Source organism: Hesperophylax consimilis, chromosome 15 (genome assembly GCF_061612785.1).
Source record: "Hesperophylax consimilis isolate HC1 chromosome 15, BYU_Hcon_1.0, whole genome shotgun sequence".
Taxonomy (NCBI): domain Eukaryota; kingdom Metazoa; phylum Arthropoda; class Insecta; order Trichoptera; family Limnephilidae; genus Hesperophylax; species Hesperophylax consimilis.
Window position 1 is genome coordinate 34,866,487 of NC_142850.1, and position 21,208 is coordinate 34,887,694.

The following is a 21,208-nucleotide window of genomic DNA, read 5'->3' on the forward strand; positions in this document are numbered from 1 at the left end:
CTTCTTCCGTCGCGTCGTTAAGTTACACTAATGGTACCAAATTCATTGTACTTACTATCAGAAAGTATATATCTGATCGTGTAATAGAATTTGGATCAGAAGTCGTATCAGCCGGGGCTTGTCGTTATTCCTGATTAAAACTCCATCAAAATCGAAGTCCATGTTCGACGCATCGTTGGAGATAAGCTTTATTGGCTTAGCTACTTTTCAGAAGTCAGAATGTGTCCCTTGATTGGGTGTTTGTTTTAATCCCTTGGAGTATTTATTACGGCTTGGATTAATTGGTTCCTTGTTAATGAAGTAAACGGGGGACTCGTGTCGTTTAATCTGTATATCTAGTATCTGTATTTACTTGTACCCCATTAACCATCTTGCTTAATTTAATTAAGTCTCAGTCGAGGTACGTTGGACACAGAACAACATGAACCAATTGTCATACTTAATTTATTAATTAATACAAATAATTATACAACATAAGTTATAAGTGTAGGTACATTATCAAAAATAGTAATTTCGGTTGTGTCTGTCTGTGTAACTCTTGTTCAATGAACTCGGGAACTCGGATTTGCTTTGAATTTAAGTGTCATTTTCCAATTTGTATTTTATTATTTTAGACAAGCGATTTGTTTTACAGATAATTATTTTATTTGTCATTTTCAAAATTGGACCTGACATCTAAAGAAATCAGACAAGCGATAAAGTGACTGCCTTTAAATTAGTACATTTTCGTGAATTTGTATATTCTGCAGCAATTGTCATTGTTATGTGTCCTTTATGTAAACTTTCAGCTTCACAAATACCACATGTATGATATCTCGTGATTTTCACGGTTCTGTGCCAGTAAAATAATAAAGCTCTTCAAAATCAAAATTATTATTTACTACCTGGCTTTGCCCATTTTTCTGATTACTAATATACCATACTTTGCACTCTATATTTGAAATATCTATTATCGAATGATTTATTAAGTTCGCTCTTTTACCTCATGGTGGTAAAGAGTAATGACGTTGCGTACTAAACATTTAATACAGAGAGAGCTGTAAAAATTTCATAACGCCAGGAATGACCGTTCTAGTTGTTACTGAGACAAACAAATTTTCTCCTTTTGAGGAAAATATTATCTATATGGCTTATTGACTATCGATGGATATCTAATGACGTAATGGCGGCAGTGGATTGTATTTATCGAAGCGGGCACTTTCCGCTTTTCACTTCACAAAAACTTCAAAATTTCAACCATTTCCAAATATGAAAATCGTTCGCTTTTAGTTTCCAGTTCCACATAATATTTTCATATGATAGGTTTTTAGCCAGGCTCCGCGTGTGGGGGAGTGAAGAGGGGCGGGGGAGGAGGCTGCTCCGCCCTCCCTCGCCGCCCACTGCCGCTCCGCCCGCCACCAGTCGGCCGGCCGCGTTCGCCGCGATAGCTCGTGTAAGAAGAGCCTCGTCGCCCGTCCGGGAAAACTATTTACGATATTCGAAAAGCGCGGTGAAAAGAAAACGCCGGTTGACGCGGCTTTTGCGAAGAAAGCATGCTTAGAACCCTACCCGAATGCTCTAAAAACATTTCTACCTAAGTTACAACGACTTAAACTGGTTGTACAGTGCGCAAATTCATATTTTTAATCGTCTGTATTTGGCGGAATGTGTTAGAATATTTCAATAATAATCGCAACAGTGTGAAGTTAACGAGTTCTTCCGCGGTGACGTAAGGAGTGCAGCTGTGTGCAATAGTGTGCCGTGGTTCGGATGCATTTGTCACTTGTGGGCGAAACAGCGCTTCCTTCATTATCTAGTTGAAAGAGACACTCTGGCCGGCTCCCACTACCGCCTCTTGCAACATTTGCATACTTCGGCAAAAAGCAAAAAATAACTGCTGAATTCGTTACAGCGAGCTATAACCCAGTTAAAAGCGAACGACTTGTGTGTTATGTAACGTTTTTTTGTTGTTTAGTTTGACAGCGAAATTGTGACAGATCTTGCAGAAGTGATAACAGACGGAATAAAAGCGTTTAAACTGCACGCCCAGAGCATTGTTGTTTGACAGCCGTTAGCGTCGAACTTTCCGGTTTATTTTTTGATCGTAGAACTGACCGCACTCTATCTCGGATTACAACTGAGGTGATCTTGTGACCGGCTTTTTCGCCACGTGCTCCAGTTTATGTGGTCTGTTTGGAACGCGACAATCCTGCAGCATCCGAATCCATCAAAGATCATACTGCCTGAATGTCAGCTGTGATCACGGATTGTTGATTACTTTTGGATGTAAATAAGTGGTTGATCAACGGCACTCTCAAAATACTCTTCCTAAATCAAAACATGGGTTGATTGGATCATAAACTACGGACATCTTATAATTTGAAAGAACGGACTGTGCCAACTACTAACTGTATTCTTCAACATTTGGACATACGCCAATTGTGTTAAGATTTGTTGGTGCATCGTGGACTTTGTCAAAGGAGTGTCGATTGGAACTGAAGAGTTAGCTGTGTAGCGTTGATTCCAACGGTGGTTAGCATGCTCGCAGCCCGGGGGCGCGCGGGGCCCGCTGACGGGGCGGACCACCTGTTCCTGCTGCCTGGGAGGGTGCTTGGAATGGACGACCTGCAACTGAGACAGGACCTGGCCGGACTGGACTTCAGCGTGCAGCTGCTCCACACGGGACCCAGGGGACACGTCTGGCTATGTGAGTCTCAAGATCTCCAAAGCCGATAACCTTAACAGATTCTAAACTCTTTGTTTTCAAAAATAACTGAATAATATGTGTCATGGGTTTAACTTATAGAATTTCTTATAGATAAGTTGTATGCATGAAAACACGTGCAAAGTAAATAGACATATCCCTGTAACATCAGTGCCCATCATCATCACATCCATCATGATCGTAGCCTCAACGTTTTCCGTTTAATTTGATGGTAGTAGGAGATTTTCAAATATTGCCAGTTTAGTCGTAACCCTGGAATGTTTGTATTTTTATAAAACTTTTTTATAAAGTATTTGTTGGATGTTTTGTAAATTGTGGAAGACTTTATTTAATCGCCAGTTTGTGAGATTATTTTTAGAATGTAGTTTGTTTTGCTTTAGATGTATCAAGTTTGTAATTTTTTTATGTTCGTAATAATAATATTTGTATGATTTGTATAGCTCCGTTTTTGTGCAAAATCACGTCAAGGGCGCTGTATAAATATATAATACATTTCTACAATGATCTATGTTATTATTAACTATATATGGAGATTACATATCTAAATTACATATTTAGGAAAAGATTTAGGACATAATTGGACTTACTCTCAGGAATGGTATATTTAATTTAAGGGTATGTATGATAGCTTAAAAATGTAAGTTTTTAGTTTAGACCTGAATTCTGTTGTTATGGATCTTAGTTCCGGAGGGAGTTTATTCCAAGCCTTCGGCCTAGATGCTCCGAAAGCGCGATCACCAAAAATAGTATTTGGCTTGCGCTTAGGTTCCATCAGTCTGCCTACAGCTGATGATGTTATTGATCTAAGACTTTACTGCCTCAGACCGTAATATCATGTTGTGATTATCTGTCTTAATCAGTTGCATCGCTTCGACCTTCGACTCTAAAAAAAAACTTCCGATTTTCAATCCGTTTCGCCGTAGTGTGACTACTTCCTCAAATTTCACGTTCTTTCATAGTCTATATTCATAAAAAGATTAGTTTCGTATCATTTCCTGATTCATATCTTTAGAGTTATATTTATTTATTGTACCGGTTGTACTTCGCAACGAGTATTTATCAACCTTTGCTGTGATATTATGGTACTCGCGTTGCGATATCTGCATACTCATAAATAAACGGCATGCTGAAATTGCATAGTATTAGAATGGATTGGCAATGATTCATCGTGACTGTGATCACGATCATTATGGTAATGACGAGTCGTGGTTCTTAGTTCTAAGTTATCACTTATTAGTTCCAAGTTATCAATTTTTAGTTCTAAGTTATCACTTCTTAGCTCTAAGTTATCACTTCTTAATTGTAAGTTATCACTTCTTAGAACAGCAGAAAATCTTAAGACCCTGCATTCCGAATTTCTATGGACGTAATACAACATACTTCCCTTGAACACTTTTTAGTTTTTAAGTTCTTAAAACATGTGTTATTTTTTAAGATAGTAATTACATGAAATTTCCTCGATTTACAAAAATTGCAAAATGCATATTTGGTTCTGTTATTTAACATGTTATAGGTATGAAAAAAATCACAGTATTTCCTTAAATGTTACTTAAGACATTTGTTGAGAGATTTTTTGCTCTATTTTAAATAAGTCGTGTTCTATTAAATATTTTCACAACAGTCGCTTACGCCTGTTAATTATAATCATTTATATTAGCGCGCTCTCTCTAACATTCATATTTACATTATCTCTCTTTCAAACCATCTTCAGTAATCTTCTTCTTTTCGAAAGCTTACCACGGAGCCTTAACTATATAATTCAGCAAATTCATTGGTTTGTATCGTCAAAAATCTTGAATAATGAGCTCCCATTTTTAAATATCAATTAATTAAAGAATATCATATTTTGTTTTTATCCATTCGTTGAGGAAAGTCGGAGTCGAGTTCTCTACACTGACAAAAAATACTAATATTGGTTATTGCTAATTTATTAAGAATTTCTTAAAATTATCCGTAATCCGATTAAAAGCGTGATTAACAGGCCCTTAACGAATAAATTGATAGGTTTCGTAATAAACTTAAAAATACTAACAAAATAATTTTTTTTTTTAATTATTTTAATATAGATCATAGTTACATTAATACATACATATTTTGCAAAATATAATATTTAGGTACATAATTGGTCATGTATACCTTATCAGAAAAGAGGAGCTCTTGTGCCTGATAAGGGAGCCACGATTCTTACTTAGATTCAATGTTATAATATGATGTTATGTGTAAAATATAAATATAATATATATATATATATATATATATATATATATATATATATATATATACATATATTTTTTTTTAATATAAGGTTTTTTGGAAAAAAAGTTTGATTTTATTTATTTGTTCTTGTAATAATAAATACAATACGAACGTATTTTTACATGTTCATAAAAACCCTAAGTTTCCCGCATTTCGTCATTGTATATTATCAAGGCAAATGCAAGTGTATGAACATGTGTTCCGATATGTTCGGAATTTACTAAAAGTTGTAATCCCGTTTTTAACCGGTTTTGAAGAGGTTTTTAATACATTAGCAATACTGATTTTTCTCCGTTCAGTGATAATATAAAGTTATTATCCGTACTTAATCCAATACAATACGTTTAATAGGCACGTTCCACAGTGGAAGATTGGGGATGCCACAGTCTCACTGGCTCCAGACAGTTTGGAGCAGTTGGGACTCTTGTGCGGTTTCACATTAAAAATAAAAACAAAAAAATAAATAATTATTGTTTTATTTTTTTGTGACAAATATATATAATGATATCCCCAATGCGATCTCCCGTGCTGAGGATTTCATTTGTTGTTTCGTTAATTAGAACAGTTTAGTTTAATTACATATTCGCTTCCAAAAGCTGACCATTCGAACTAATGGAGAAATCTACCTGTAGATCTCCTGTCAGATGGAGTTCTTCCGAATGCATAATTAATTAATTTTAGCAAATAACGAGTACTGAAAGCGAGATTCGTCTTGGTACACAACTCGGTGAATTGTTTCTTTCCGATTAGTGATGCTACGTAAATTCACTAACTGATAGATCTAATATAAATAGGCCAATCAAAACCGCAATAAACTGTATGTTTTAATTACAATTAGATGCAGAAATTGAGATTTCTTTTTACATGACTATCTGTCTCTCTAATAAAATCGCTGCTTTTTACGTGATTTCTGTGTTTAAAAAACATATCAAAGTAACTTGACTTTCCACAACTATTTATGAAGTTACGTATAATTTCTAATAATTTTACGTAATATTCATGCGTATCATAATAAATAATAGTAATCTCCGAAACCGCCCAATCGATTTCAATGACATTTTTCGAATGTGTTTTGTTGGATCAAAATTGAAAGATATGATTTTTTTTATTTATTGTTATTAAGTTTAATTTGTAGAACTCCATTTTATTTTTTTATTTTTTATATATACAATAATATTATTATTGGGTTTATAAAAACAGTTTATTTTTAAACGAGTTCTGCTGTGTAATTATTATTACGCGTGACAGCTGTTTCGCCCTCTGAAGGCATTATCAAACTGAAACAGCTGTCACGCGTAATAATAATTACACAGCAGAACTTGTTTAAAAATAAACTGTTTTTATAAACCCAATAATAATATTATTGTATATATAAAAAAAAAAAAAAAAAAAAAAAGAAAGATATGATAGTTTCGGACCCGATAGGTAGCGCTGTTGTCAAGATCTAAAATAAAGGTATTTTGTTATTATTTCTTATCCAAAAATAAACACAACCACACCTTATAACCTCCCTACATAATATAAGGCGGTCTGTGGCAGGACAATGTGTGCTTGGGCCCAACAGTATTCTATAATTTTACTATTTAATTTAAAAAATAACAACTTCTGTTGTATAATTATTATAACGCATGACAGCCGTTTCGTTCTCCGAAGGCATTATCATACTGTAATAATAATTGGACAGTTTAACTTTTTTATAAATAAAGTGTTTTTTATAAATTAAATAATAATATTATTCAATATATGTGAAAGAAAAACTTAAAATTAAAATGGAGTTCTACAAATTAACTGTATAACAATAAAAAAAAACATTTGTATTTTTTTATTTATTTGTAATGTCACACCACATTATTATGTCTTCTTCCAAATGTTTGTATTCCAATGCAATTGCACAAGTTCTCTTTTTGGCTAAACATCATATGTTTGACAACATCAACATTTTTCCGTTTAAATTGGCCTTAGTTTGTTGACGCACAAAAGTTTTAACTGCTTATTATAATCTTTGACACAATTCAAGTTTAAATTAAAGCAACAGTCTGGCAACTCGTCTAGGCTACGTTTTTTACTTGCAAATTTAAAATTGTATTCTGTGCTCATTCTGTAAATTACTTATTATCTCTTGATAAGCAGCTTCCAACGTGTCTGGTCCATACATCTGTAAATACAATCTGAACATCTGTTTTTTGTTGTTGTTAAATTAACACATTCCTTTTAATAATTATTTCAGATCCTCCCTAGGCGGATGACTCCATCTTATGATAGTTCAATGTTTGATCATGTTCTGATATATAAACTTATTCTTGTCTTATCTTGATGACCCTATCAAAAGATTGAATTGGTGAGATCTACGCCTTTAATGAATAGTAACCAAGTAGTAATGGTCAAACCGACCCAGATTATGCCCCGAGTGTGGCAAGAAAACCACCGTGGATTTGCTGGTACTAGACGGGACTTGTCTCCGTTTATGGTATTTTGAACCTTAAAAATAGCATACAAATATTTTTTTTCACTTGGCAAGGAAATAATATATCTTAATATTTTTCTAGATTGTCGTTTCGTCACTTTTTCGTCAAAATTCCATGTCAAATGTCAGAATTCCGATTTTTGTCATAGTAGTGTATTTATTTACAGGAAGGAAATCCTCATGTGACTTGTTATTTTATTTTTTTATTTCTGCATTACAGATAGATGCAATCCTAATACAATTACACGTGAAAATAACAAAATATAACAAAAATATACAAAGCAATAACCGATATTTTAGAATTCTTGTCTAAAATGACTTTGGAAATCTTCAAGGCCAATGTTGAAAATGTCAAGAGACCTAGAGGTATCATTTAGCAGCACCATACCTCTTGTCATGCTATGCTGGGCCATTACGTCCGATCTTCCGTGTGGAATACAGAGCAAGTCGTGGCGTCGACCCTGACGGTAGTTGTTCGGTACAAACAATTTATAGCATTCCAAGAGGTATGGGCTATCAATGTAAAGAACGCTTATTTAGCTGAAAAATATAATGAAACTGGTAAATATTTTCGTAATTATTATTTATTAAATATATTTTTTTAACATTAGTGAGCAAAAAACTTTTTTCTGATTAAAAGTAGCTATCTTGGGGAAAATACTTAGGATAGATATATGTATTTAAAGAAACATACATTATCTGGTAAAACGGTATAATTTAAAAAACCTCATTTGCAAAAAGTTATTACGAAAATAGTGTCAGCCGGCGAACGGCGGGCGATTCGCATTCTACCCCTGGCATTCCTAAGATTGGGTTCGAAAGTTTGTTACTTTTTTCAGCACAGCGAAAATGTTTAAAAAATAAAATGTATATTTATTGTCTTTTGGTGGGTTAGGGAAAGGAATCTATTCAATGCAGGGTTAAAGCGAGCGGTGCCCTTTAGTTTTGCTTTTCGCTTTGAAGGTGATGTTTGAAAAGGTCTCCATATTATATCAGAGGGAAACTCATTTCAAAGCTTTTATCCCTACACTGTGATGCAAAGTGTGAACGGTCACACATCTTGTACATTTGTAGGAGACTTTACAGCAAGGGATGACTTTTAGGTAATTAAATTCTGCTTATTTTTATATCCCTTTAACATACGTTTTGAAATCTGCGTTATCAGTTTGTGTCTTTGGGGCGTCAAGGTTATCTTTGCCATCTGCATGAGACTGACATGTTCTCAGAATCACGAATAAAATATTACACTTCAAATTTACGAAAACGTGATTATGATGAGCGTATCGTAAATGAATTTTATTTAAGTTTAAGAAAATTTAATTCTATGCAAAAAAAACACGTGACATTTAGCCAAAAAACTGTGTAGAAAAAATATAGAACCTTTGAAAATCGTAAACGCAGAGCAATATCGTTATATCTAATCTTTCATGTTTTGTTTTTTTGCACAGAATGTCCAAACTCGAATAATATTCAATTACATTATCTTCTGTAATTTCTGCATGTATTTACTTTTTCTTGGATGTAATTTTTTTATGTTTGAAGCAACTGGCAGATAGAACTATGCTCCAAACAGATTATCTACGAACTAAAGTTGCCCGTAAAATTTTCAAATGGAACTTGGTTTTCTGATTTTTTTTAAAATCATCTCTTGTGCTATATTGCAAATGGAACCTTGTTATTCTGAAAAATAAATAGTTGCATAATTATCTGCACAATTATATAGAAGTTGGACATATTTTAGATAGGGGATAAATAGAAAAATCTATTCGGCCAAAATGTCAGATAGAACCTTGTTGTCCCAGGGGCACGAACTGTGGATAGTTGTATCGAAACCTTGTTGCCATTTCATTGCTACAAATGCGACACTAAATGTCATCCATAAATATCTTTATGGGTAGGCTTTATCGGAACCACATTTCTGTCTTGCACACAGTAGGTAGGTACCTACGAGTAGACTCGTAATGATATCAGCTCCGTTATCTCTCCTTGTAAAGTCACTGGTAATTTTCTTAGCGCCATTTGTCCGTCATTGCTTCATGCTTTGTTTTCTCAATCCAATGGCCTACAATTTACTTTATTTGTCTGCGCTTATTAGTTCATTAACAACGCTTTTCTGAGCAAGTATCATAACTACCGAGAATACAATCGGATCGTGTATCAAATACGTTTATCATTCGCTTCTTGATTTCACATTGATTTAATTAACACCTTCATTATTATTGATGATTTTTCTTAACAATAGAAGCTGAGTCATTAACCGGTTGAAGCTTATATGAAATATTTTTTCTTAAAATTTATCTCAGGAAAATCTCAGTATATCTAGCACATTCGATCGATAAAGGTTTTATCGGTAACTTGTCATCATTCCGAGCATGACTGCAGATCGCCAACGAATTAACAACAGTTCACAATGACTCAATGATTTGCAATTGTGTTCGGGACGACCGTGTTAGAAACGAAATAATAGAAACCCTGATTCAGAATATGAGTGGAAATGGTTAAACCTTATTTTACCATCATAAAGTAATGATTAAATCAACGCTTCTAATCGATTATATTTATCGTTCAGCTTGTTAATACAAGTATGTTGTAATCTGCAATCCTTCGTCTTTTAGTTCACTAAACAACTCTTTAATTTTAAAGGAGTTGATAAAAAGGACCCATTCGTTCGTACGAGTTTGTGGTACGTTTCACAGGACTGAATTTTTATTTATACAGGGTGTATCGGCACGTACCCGACAAACTTTAACCAGCTTTTCCTTAGCACATTTGGAGTAAAAAATGTTATTGGCACTTTGCTGTCCGGTAACATTTTTTTCAATTAAAAACAAAAAATCATAAAAAAATCCACACTCCGTCACTGTCATTGCCATTGTTTCTCGTGTTCAACAGCTGTTATTAGCAAGTGTGTCAAAAAGCGTCTTCGCTCTTACATACACACTAAATAATAATAGTTAAAAATGAGACGAATGGTGCCATGCCATTTCGTTGTGATTGTAAAAGCGCGCCAATGTAGGTACGTACGTATATTATTCAACGAAACTCGAATAAAATATTGCCAGATGGGTTTTCAAACTGTGACAAAGGATAAAATAGTGGTGACATGTGGTAAAAATATGAATGATAAATTTTTTATTAAAAAAAATGTTACCGGACAGCAAAGTGCCCATAACATTTTTTACTCCAAATGTGCCAAGGAATAGCTGGTTAAAGTTTGTCGGGTACGTGCCGATACACCCTGTATATTGATTATATATTCGTCTGATCCAACATTTCAAGCTCAATTTTTGATAAGAGCTCAAGTGTGATGTTCAGCTCTTAAAAAAAAAAAAAGGTTTCCGACCTGTAGCTGGCAGTTAGCATGTATGCCATAGAAGCACGCTACACACGTCTGCTTAATTAGCAGCGTATAATCCGCTCATATAAATGTTTGGCATTGTTTGCTCGGCTCGTTTACAAAATGCCGCCGGGCGATGCACCGAGCTATGGCGAGCAATAATTATTATTTCAACACGAAACTGAAAAGCGTTCGATGTTGCCATGCTTGCAGTTTGCAGCGTTCGATTCTCGGAATTATCTAAATTGCACAAAAACTCGCGATTTTCTTAAGCACTTTCGAGTGTTTTATATCTACCCCGTTTGCGCAAGAATTCCAACATTATTAATTATAAATACAAATTTAAATGTTCGTTTGTTCAAAATCTTAAATCTACGAAAGTTCGTTCCCGATTGCTTTGAAATTTTGACACAACTTTGCATTTGAATACGCGTGTGTTTTTATAAACCTATATCATATAGATGTCACTTGTGACCTGTGACAGGTAGTTTTTACGAAACAGCGCCATCTGTTAAACAAATACGTTTTTTTTAAACAGCGCTATCTGTTGGACGTAAAAGCAATACGTTATATTGCTTATCTATCTGCATAGACATACTGAGCTACAGCAAAGCGTGGCGGGGTACAGCTAGTAAATTAATTTGTTTTTTTTGTAGATAACATTTATCTGACTGCTTCTCTAAGCGTAATTTAGTTAATTACCAGAAGATCCCGAGGCCTTACCAACGGAGATGAAGTCATCATGCCCAAGGAGTAAAATTATTGTCACTTGGTGTAATATTCATTGCACTAATTTAGTCTGACCTTGAAATTATATAAACGTGAACTTTACGTCGAAATCACCACAATAATATCATATTAGATCTTATAGAACGGATTGTTTTGTTTTTGCGTTATATACACTTACATTGTATGTTTTTTGTGAATAAATACTCATAATTTTTTAGCACGGCTCGTTCCTTTGCGTTAATTTTAACAGTGGTTTTATCCACTATCTTGGATCTGTCATTCAACAATTGATTTTCAATGAAATGTGTATTATATCTCCCAAAGAACGATCCTTGGGCTTTGCTGAGTTAACAGTATTGGTATTCCACTTGACTAACAAATGTACAAACAGTGTATACAATTTAAAACCCCATGCATTGATATACCATATTTTTTCAGCGAAGTTCATCTGACCTGTTTTATACCGAGACTCCGAAATTGTTACGATTCTTAAATATGTGGATAATATGCCAATGCACATAATTTTTATTTGACAAAAGCAGCATTTCCTTCAGTTGGACATAATAATGTGCCCGATTAGGCATGAGTCAGTTGGTTGTTTGGTTGGTTCGGTGATTTGCATCCATAATTGGCCGTGTATCGAGGGCAGGCCGGCTCCTTCCGCAACCGTCAGACAGGTTCCTGACCCTTTTTGTGACTGACACAACCGTCTGTTTCACAAAAACAAATCTCCACCGGTGTTCTGGTATTATTGTCAACGGACTCGGAATTTCCTCACGTTTCACGTCGAGGGCTTGTACATGTTTTGTTTCGACCGCCTGCAAAGTGGCCACTCGGCCGTTGTTGACTACAATGCACTAAATTTCGATAACGGTTCTGACGACGGTTCTTCTTATAGCTTTATTTCCCATTAACTTTTGAAAAAAGTTTTTTTTTTGTTAAATTCTTGAAAGCAATTTAGCGAGACAGTTACCACCCCCTATAAGGATTGTAATATTTGGAGTGTCTCAGTTAACGGCAACCTACTGACTTGTGATAGGTAATTATTAATCAATATAAATATAAATATTATTTTGTTTTCATCGATAAGTGTGCAAATGTATAGATTGTTACATAAGCGTGCAAATGTATAGATAGTTAATAATAATAATATTTGGATAATTTGTATAGCGCCACTAGTAAATCCACCATAAATCACCTCAAGGGCGCTACATAATCGTTCAAATGTATAGATTGTCACATAAGCGTGCAAATGTATAGATTGTGACATAAGCGTGCAAATTTATAGATTGTTACATAGGCGTGCAAATGCATGGATTGTCACATAATCATAAAAAAATTATAGATTTTTACATAATCGTGCATATGTATAGATTGTCACATAAGCGTAAAACTGTATAGATTGTTACATAAGCGTGCAAATGTATAGATTGTTACATAAGCGTGCAAATATATAGATTGTCACATAAGCGTGCAAATGTATAGATTGTCACATAAGCGTAAAACTGTATAGATTGTTACATAAGCGTGCAAATGTATAGATTGTTACGTAAGCGTAAAAATGTATACATTGTTACATAGGCGTGCAAATGTATAGATTGTTACATGTGCTTGTTCTGGTACAATGTTTTTATGGTCATCCATTATCTCCCTTTCTTTGACTAGAAAAAATGGTATTTCATTTTGGTTATCATACATTGATAGCCCTAACGAGATGACGGATGCTGTTCGAGATGAAGATAAATTATCTCTGAACTGAGAGCTCCCCCGACCTCCGAGAACACACCTAAAAAACATCTTCCCACTTCAATAGTATCCAAGTCCTTATAAGGAATGTTGCCAGTGAGTAAAATAATAAAGAATTCTGATGATTCTCAACCAAGTGGCTGTATATCTATAGTAGTGCGCATCGGACCATTGTTCAAAACACCTTGACCCTCCCCGGAAGATTATTAGAAATCTTTTAAAAATTTTGTTTAATGACCTTCACGTATTTAAACTTATCAAATACCAACTGCATCTACCGGGAACACATAGCATGCTACTCTGCTTTGTTTTACTCTCATTGTATTACACGATTCCATTACTGATGTTAACGGCGCCAAGTGGAATAAAAAATATCTCTTTTAGCTGAGCATTTTTCTTATCGGATGATCCTAGTTCAGCCATTCAGTTTGTTCAAAGCATTATCTCTGCTGTTCCGATAACCCTCATTCATTCTTTATTTTACCAGAATCTTTTCGTTTCACTTAAAGTGTAAATATTTGATTCCAAACTAGCGTCTCACTCCACTTTGCTGCTGTATGAATTGTACGAATTTTGGTTCGATATTAATAATTTCATACTTCTTTCCATTTCATTTGGAATTGTTTTGGCAGTATCTAGAAAAGGTGGACCATTTATCAACTCAATCCCAACTTGTAATTTATGATAGTGTGTTGGATCAGCTGATATTTGCTTTTCTCGGGCAGTATTTTTCGTAAACAGGATGAATAATAAAAGATAAATTTGTATCAGTTTCCAAAATAATTATTTTACTTTTATTTACGACTTTTTTTTAAAGTATCATTTCAACGGATGAATAAGCATGCGTATTCGGGAGTTGTAGGCACTTACCTAATTCATTTTAGTTTTAATTTTTCAAATAAGTATGCACATCTGTTGAAAGGAGCATAAGGACAAATTATGATCAAATAAAATAACTAAATAAACTTTGTTATGCACGGATTATACAATATTTCGACTGTGTTTCCCACACAGAGATTTAAAAAAAATATCCTTATTGTTTTTATAAATTTAAAAAAATCATTCGGGTGATTTTCTCATGTCCGTATAATGGTAGTCGTAAAATAATTATATTACGTACGTTATGTTAGTACTCGACTGAACGCGAATTATTTAGGAGACATCCAAAATAGCCGCCCCATGTGTGCGTGTGCGTGTGGACGATAGGACAGAGTTATCTACATTAAACTGTTCAATAATAAAAATTTGTTAAAATTATTCGTTTTCCTGTTAAAAGCGGGACTGGAGGCCTATAACTAATGATTTGACAAATATCGTATAATAAATTAATAAAAATAAATTTCGTAATTCAGTAAAGTACGAATATGCTATGACAAAGCCACCTGCGTGAACACGTGTTCAAATATATTCTGAATGACCAATTTTTTTTAGGAAATGGTCATGCAGTCACATTTTTAACAGTATCTTGATAAAAAAGCCGTTTTTTTACTCGTTTTTCTCCGCTCAGAAGATACGAGAACGATGACGTCACGTGCGATCTCTCGCTGGGACTATTATTACCATCATAGGTAAACATACGGATTTAATGTAATACTAGGTGGGTACCTACCTACATAACTATTTCTGACTTGATCTTTTCAATGTTATTATTTTTGGATAAGCAATAACAAAGACTTACTTCAAATTCCTGTAACGCACACTACTTTTGGTCAACGGAATTTTAGATATCTTGCGACAAGACTTTACAACATTCTTCCTGATAAAATTAAAACATGTCATTCACAAAAAAATTTAAAGGATAGCGTAAAAATTTGGATCAAAAGTAATGAAAGGGCCTTTACCGGCGCACTCATCCAAATTCGCAGTTTTTGATGTAACCTAATTATTGTATGTATTTTCATATAATTGTAGGTTTATTATTAGGACTATAAACGAACTTGGTAAATGATGTATTGATATTGATGCTACCTAACTATTGAGTGTTCGTATTTTTATATATTTGTAGGTACGTTATAGTACTATAAATAAACTTGGTAGATAGCTGCCTCAACACAGGCTAAGCCTAGTGAGGCGGGCTATGATAAACATTAACATTTCTATTATTTACATTATATTAAGATCCCTCAACTTTTTGTAATTTTTTATGTATTCTAGATATTTACATGTTCATAGTTGCAAATTTAATGAATAAAGATATTATTATTATTATTGGATCACTCTCTAAACATTTTTGCTTGATTTGATAACGATGTGGGCGTAATAGCAATCGGAAATATCTGCAACCTAAGGATAATACAAGAAAGTCCATAAAGTTTCCTCTGCTATAAGATTAATATCAGCTACTCTGCTTATTTTCATATTTTATTCAGCTCTATCTCAGAAGTTAGTGAGTGGGTGTAACTATATATTATATAATACCAATAAATACAATTCACGGAATATATTATAGTTTGTCAAAGCTACGATCGATTTACAGGCTTGAACTTTACTTTATTTGGTAGACGGTTTCAATTGACTCTAATCGTGATATTATACAGAACTCAGTCATGGATTAAATCGAAACTGAACGACCAATCTATTTTCTTTGGGCGCGCGAGCCTTACCTTCCTTACCTTACAATGTAACGTTATTACTGAAACTGTTTATCCCCTATTTTTTAATGCAAGTCACGCATTTAAACATGTTATTTGATTTTGCCAACCTCAAACGCGTGTAAAATGTTGCGTTTAAAAATAAAATACTAATTAAATATGTATTACAAAATTTTGATGGATCGATTTCAAGTGAACTTTTTTTTTGTACACGTAAAGTGGTTGTTTTTTAATGTTATTGAAACCGGTTGATGTACAAAAAGCGTTGCAATATTTCACATAGCTTTTCAGTGCAGCCAAGTGTGAGGTGTGTACACTGTACAGTACAAGGCCAAGTACCAACAAGAGAATGTATCTTACATTCACAAAGATCATAGTAACTTTATTCATTCAATGCATTCCTTCCATAACTTCTTGTCTCAAATTGACATAAAGAATGGACAGCTTTGCAACTTTCTTAAGTCGAATAACCCGACCTCTTCGTCTTTCTTCGATGCACATCTGTCATACGTTTTATCTTTAGTTGTCTATTAATATGTAAGTGCTCCCGACTTTGTTTTAAAATTAGTTAATTACTGTAACAGCATTCTATTATTAGAGCTACGAGAATTACTATAAACTTTTACTTTTTCGCAAAATTTAAAAAATATGTTTCGCCATATAGGTTAACTAAGTTTGCGGGCCGGTACTGAATTTATTTCAGCAATTCACCTCGTAAATGTATCATCTGTCCAACTGCTCGTCCTAAATAAGCCGTGTACGTCCAAACACCAATATTTCAGAGGAATTTTATATCGTTTTACGAAGGGCCAACTGTATTTCATCTTTTATTGGTGTTTTAGATCCCCGTGGGAGTATAACCCGACTGACTTCACGTTCTTTTTCAAAAAAGATTCGATCGTCAGCAACCGTGTCCCGTGATGGGTGCCGGTGTGGCGTGCGACCGTAGGCGGACACATTTTGCAGACCTTGAATCTCATTTTCGCGACAGGCAAATGGAGATGGTAGATACCTGAAATATAAAATAGGCTATCATTTAACTACCACCTATCTATCTACGTCAAACAAAATTCAATCAAATATCGGGTATTTGGGTACTACGAGTACTTTCGATTTATGGATCCCTCTACTCTATGGCATTTTTTAATGTGTAAAAGTACCCGATCACGCAGCGGGTACTCTCGATCCGATCACTTCGCCTGTGGGTCATGTAAAATGATAACACCCTCGATTTCCCGTCTGACTTCGCTGACACTGGCCAGTGGATAGCATATATTATACATTTTATCCGTGTCGGCAGTCAACGGTGTTCAGTGTCGGGTAACATTAGTAAATGAACTTGTTAGCGGGCGCTCCCGTTAAATGGCCATATCTACTCAATTAAGACTATTTCGCGCCAATGACGGCATGCCGCCTACTGGTTCACTGCTCACTTTACATACGAAATGAGCACAAGCGAAATGAATAATATTTAACGAATAAGTTATTTTTTTGCGTCTTTTAACGGCGTAATTAAACTAATGACTAATTACCTATGTTATGTGCCTACTCGTAAAGACAATTGATGAATACGAATACGCTACGGTCGGGAGGTTGCGGTGACGGAGCAACGCATTCCCATGCGGGTCTCTTCTGACTAAACATTTGTATTTCGGACGTTGTTTTTTCAGAATTTATCAGGATTAACTTGTTGCCGCTTATAAACTTTATTGTAATATTTAATCATTTAAGAAATTATTATATAATATCAACAACAAACAGTCAATGCAAATCTGAAAGAAGCCAGAAGAACCCAGAAACACACCTTTTTATATTTTCTGTATCTTTCTGCCTCTGTATACTACTGTATACTCTGTGTACTTTTATTGAGAGTTGTTGATATTATCTTCATCAACCTTTGTATGTTTTTTTTTAAGTTTGCGTAAATGTCTGCTTTGAATAGAAATAAAATTATATGAACTAACAATGCCACAATGTATGCCTACTCTAAGTCAAATCAGGCGAAATATATGTCCAAAATGAAATAGTTTCCGTACAAATCGAAATGTTTTAGTATATAATTCTCGATACTCGATACAATTTTTTAAGAAATACCTATTATGAGTTAATTGCCTATACCAAGTTTAAAATACGTAAAATTAAAATTAAATAGAACATATAATAATGATTTTGTAAAATCGACGCATGTTATTGACGCACTGTTATGTACAAATAATATAATCATGAAAATGATGTGAACAATTCGACAATGTTTTGTTTTTTCGGCAATCGGCGCTTTATGCACTAGCCCAAGATCACATACCAAACATTTTGGCCAAGATTTCACTAAAAACAGAAAAATCAATTGAAAAGCAAAAAAATTTAACATATTTTCGGAGGAATTGAAATAAAACTGTCATAACTTCTAAATGAAATCCACACTAAATTAACTCTTCTGCAATATAATATATTGAGAGATCTCGGAATTATTTTTTATGAAAAACTAAGTTTCGCCAATCATATCCACCAAATTCTAAACAAAGGCTCGAAAACACTAGGCTTCATATTAAGAACAACTAAAAACTTTAACTCCATACAAGCCATTAAACTGTTATACATATCTCTAGTTAGAAGCATAATTGAATACAACTCAGTAGTTTGGTCTCCCTCTTGCAAAATTAACATTGAGCAAATACAAAATAATTTCTGCGTTTTATAAATTTTAAATTAAATATCCCACTAGAAGGCTTACAATATCATTTCTCATTAAATACTCTAAAAATACACACATTGGAAGACAGGCGTAAAATAAACGTCTTAACTTTTTTATTCAAAATTCTAAACTCTAAATTCGACTGTTGCGAACTTCTGCAACTCATAAACTTACGAATACCTACAATAACAACACGACAAAATACACTATTCCACTGCAACACACATAAGCGCAATTACATTGCGAACTCCCCAATACAACGGTTTCACACTATGGGAAACCAATACTTAGGTGATGTCGATATATTTAATATTAACTTTGCGAATTTTGTGGATTACGTAAAAGACTTATTTAAACACTATTCCTAAATGGAAGTTATATTTTTGTATTTTTATTTTTATTATTTCTTTCTTATGTTTCAAAACTGTCATTAAAATTGTACCACCTACATGTAAAAGCCCTCTGGGCGTTAAATAAATAAACATGTTACACTTGATTTGTTTCTAATCATGTATATTTCTTTTCTTTCAGGTGAGTACCTACTTCTTTTGATCGGGCCAATAATCGTGAGTAAAAAGGAATCTGTATGTTATTGCAGCCCCTCGTACAGAGGTTCGGAGTCATTTCTCTGGATCCGGAGGTTACGAGATTAATTCTCGTATACTCAGAATTTCTGAGAGTGCTTTCACGTTAATAAATTTGGAATTTGCAGTGTCTTAACCGATTATTAAAGCCTAATCAATTGTCTATACAATTAGGTATACGCCTTGCACTTAACCACTTAATGCCAGAACATTAAAGTAGCCAATTATTATCGGTGCTTCTAATTTTACCGTACTGATTTTCAAGAAATATGTATCAAGTTGCCACTTTGTTTTCTGGGCTAACAGCTGCAGTACCTTGGTGTAATTAGCTAGGGAAAGTTCTAATTTCTAGTAGAAGTTCTTACTAGTAAGAGTTATGGTGAAACTAGGTGAGACTAATGGACCTAGACTGCTTATTGCCTTTTGGCAGATGGAAAAATATTTTAATTATCTAAAACGGTTCATATAAAATGTATTGTACGACTTACCTGCTGTTTTCTATTTTTTTAGACTACGGGATATATTGTGTAAATTACGCTGTCTTTCGACTGGTATCTCCATTTTCTCGTATTTGTTAACATTCGAAAATGTTCGTGTTTTTATATTTACCACAAGTAAAATGCTATATTATTGAAGTGATAACACATCAAATCAAATACTTAACTAAATGTGTCCATAACTCTGCTTGTATCATCAATATAAAGGTGAAAAAACAGGGTTTCAAGGGACCTACTTGATTTGCTTTACCCAGTGATTTCTGACATTATTTGGACTAAAAAATGTAAATGAACTTTTGTTCTCCGGTGACATTTTTGATTTTTTTTAAACATAAAAAAACTCATTAGAATTTGGACAGTAAGGATCGTTGTGTGGGGTTGGGCGGTTCTTGGCTGAGTGATCAGTATGTTTTTTTAAAAATAAAACATCAAAATGTCAACGTAGACCTTAATTTAATTTACTTTTTTTACTCCAAATAATGTGTGGAATTACTGGTTAAATTAATTGAACTACGTTTTTTAACATTTTCTATATTCGTAGATCTTTTAAACTTAGTAACATATTATCGCAAAATCGTATTTAACTCTTAAACCCTACCACTCTGGGAATGTAATTATTCCTACCACGGGGTACTGAAGTACCCCGGGCAGAAAAAAATTAATAAAATAAAAGTATTTGATATTTTTGAAAATATTATTTGTATTATGGCAAAGTAATAAGAAAAGACAATCAAATTTATTAATAAAAACTAATAGACATTTTTGTCGTCACATGAAGGACAGATTTTGTATTGATGGTCAACACAAATATGGCGGCGACAAGTGTTACAGACAGATCGAGATTTTCTGGCCTTTGTGCGCGGACAAAAACAGCAGCGACCAGGTTTGAGATTATCAGGGACCGGTCTATGATCTTCACTATGAATATTCAAGACTGCACGTATAGTTTCTCTGATATCCCGGGCTAAACTTGGACATTGAAATTTTGCTCTCATATGAGACTTTATGAGTGCCATTGACAAACTCTTAAGAAATTCAAGCCGCTTAGTTATTTTCTCTTTATCAATGTTAGTTGACAGCTTGAATAAGACCCAAGAGTTGACACCAACGGCATTTAGCAACCCGTAGAAGAGACACATGGGCCACCTTTTGGTCTTCCTGGACGTTGAGTACTTCTTACAAAGTTGGTCGAACACATCCACCAGGCATTTGGTTTTACTATAGAAATGTATTATTTCTGGAAGGTACACTTCATTATCCTTGTCAGGGCTGTCATGCATGGTGAACAGCATGATTACAGCTTTCTTCTTAGCTGACTTCAGAGGACAATACGACAAAAGTGTGAGAGGTTCGTCGTAGGCAAACATTGAGGTGCATCTTTCTCAATTTTTAGTGTCCAAGTAAACAGGAGGAATTTCTCGTTTATTCTTCTTTACAGTTCCAACTAATGTTATCCCCTTTTCCAGTACCTTCTTGGTGGTAGGTATAGACTTGAACCGATTGTTACATGTCAGGTTTCTGTTAAGATCTTGTACGGGAGCAGTCAGTTCCATAACATTATTATGACATTTTCTGTACAGAACTAATGGAGCATCTAGCACACGAACC

At 34.1% G+C, this 21,208-nt stretch overlaps 1 protein-coding gene across 10 annotated transcripts in view; it reads left to right on the forward strand.

Annotated features, from left to right (window-relative positions):
* ens (MAP7 domain containing protein ensconsin) overlaps positions 1–21,208 on the forward strand; it is a 380,882-nt gene that overhangs the window by 151,150 nt on the left and 208,524 nt on the right. The window contains exon 1 of one of the 10 annotated variants that reach the window (XM_089640512.1): positions 1,419–2,686. The exons of 8 other annotated variants lie outside the window; for them this stretch is intronic. In XM_089640512.1, coding sequence (XP_089496638.1) covers positions 2,518–2,686 — 169 coding nt within the window. In that variant the 5' untranslated portion in view covers positions 1,419–2,517. Of the gene's footprint in view, positions 1–1,418; positions 2,687–21,208 lie in introns of those variants that run through there. One more of the 10 variants, XM_089640508.1, reaches the window with a different exon arrangement.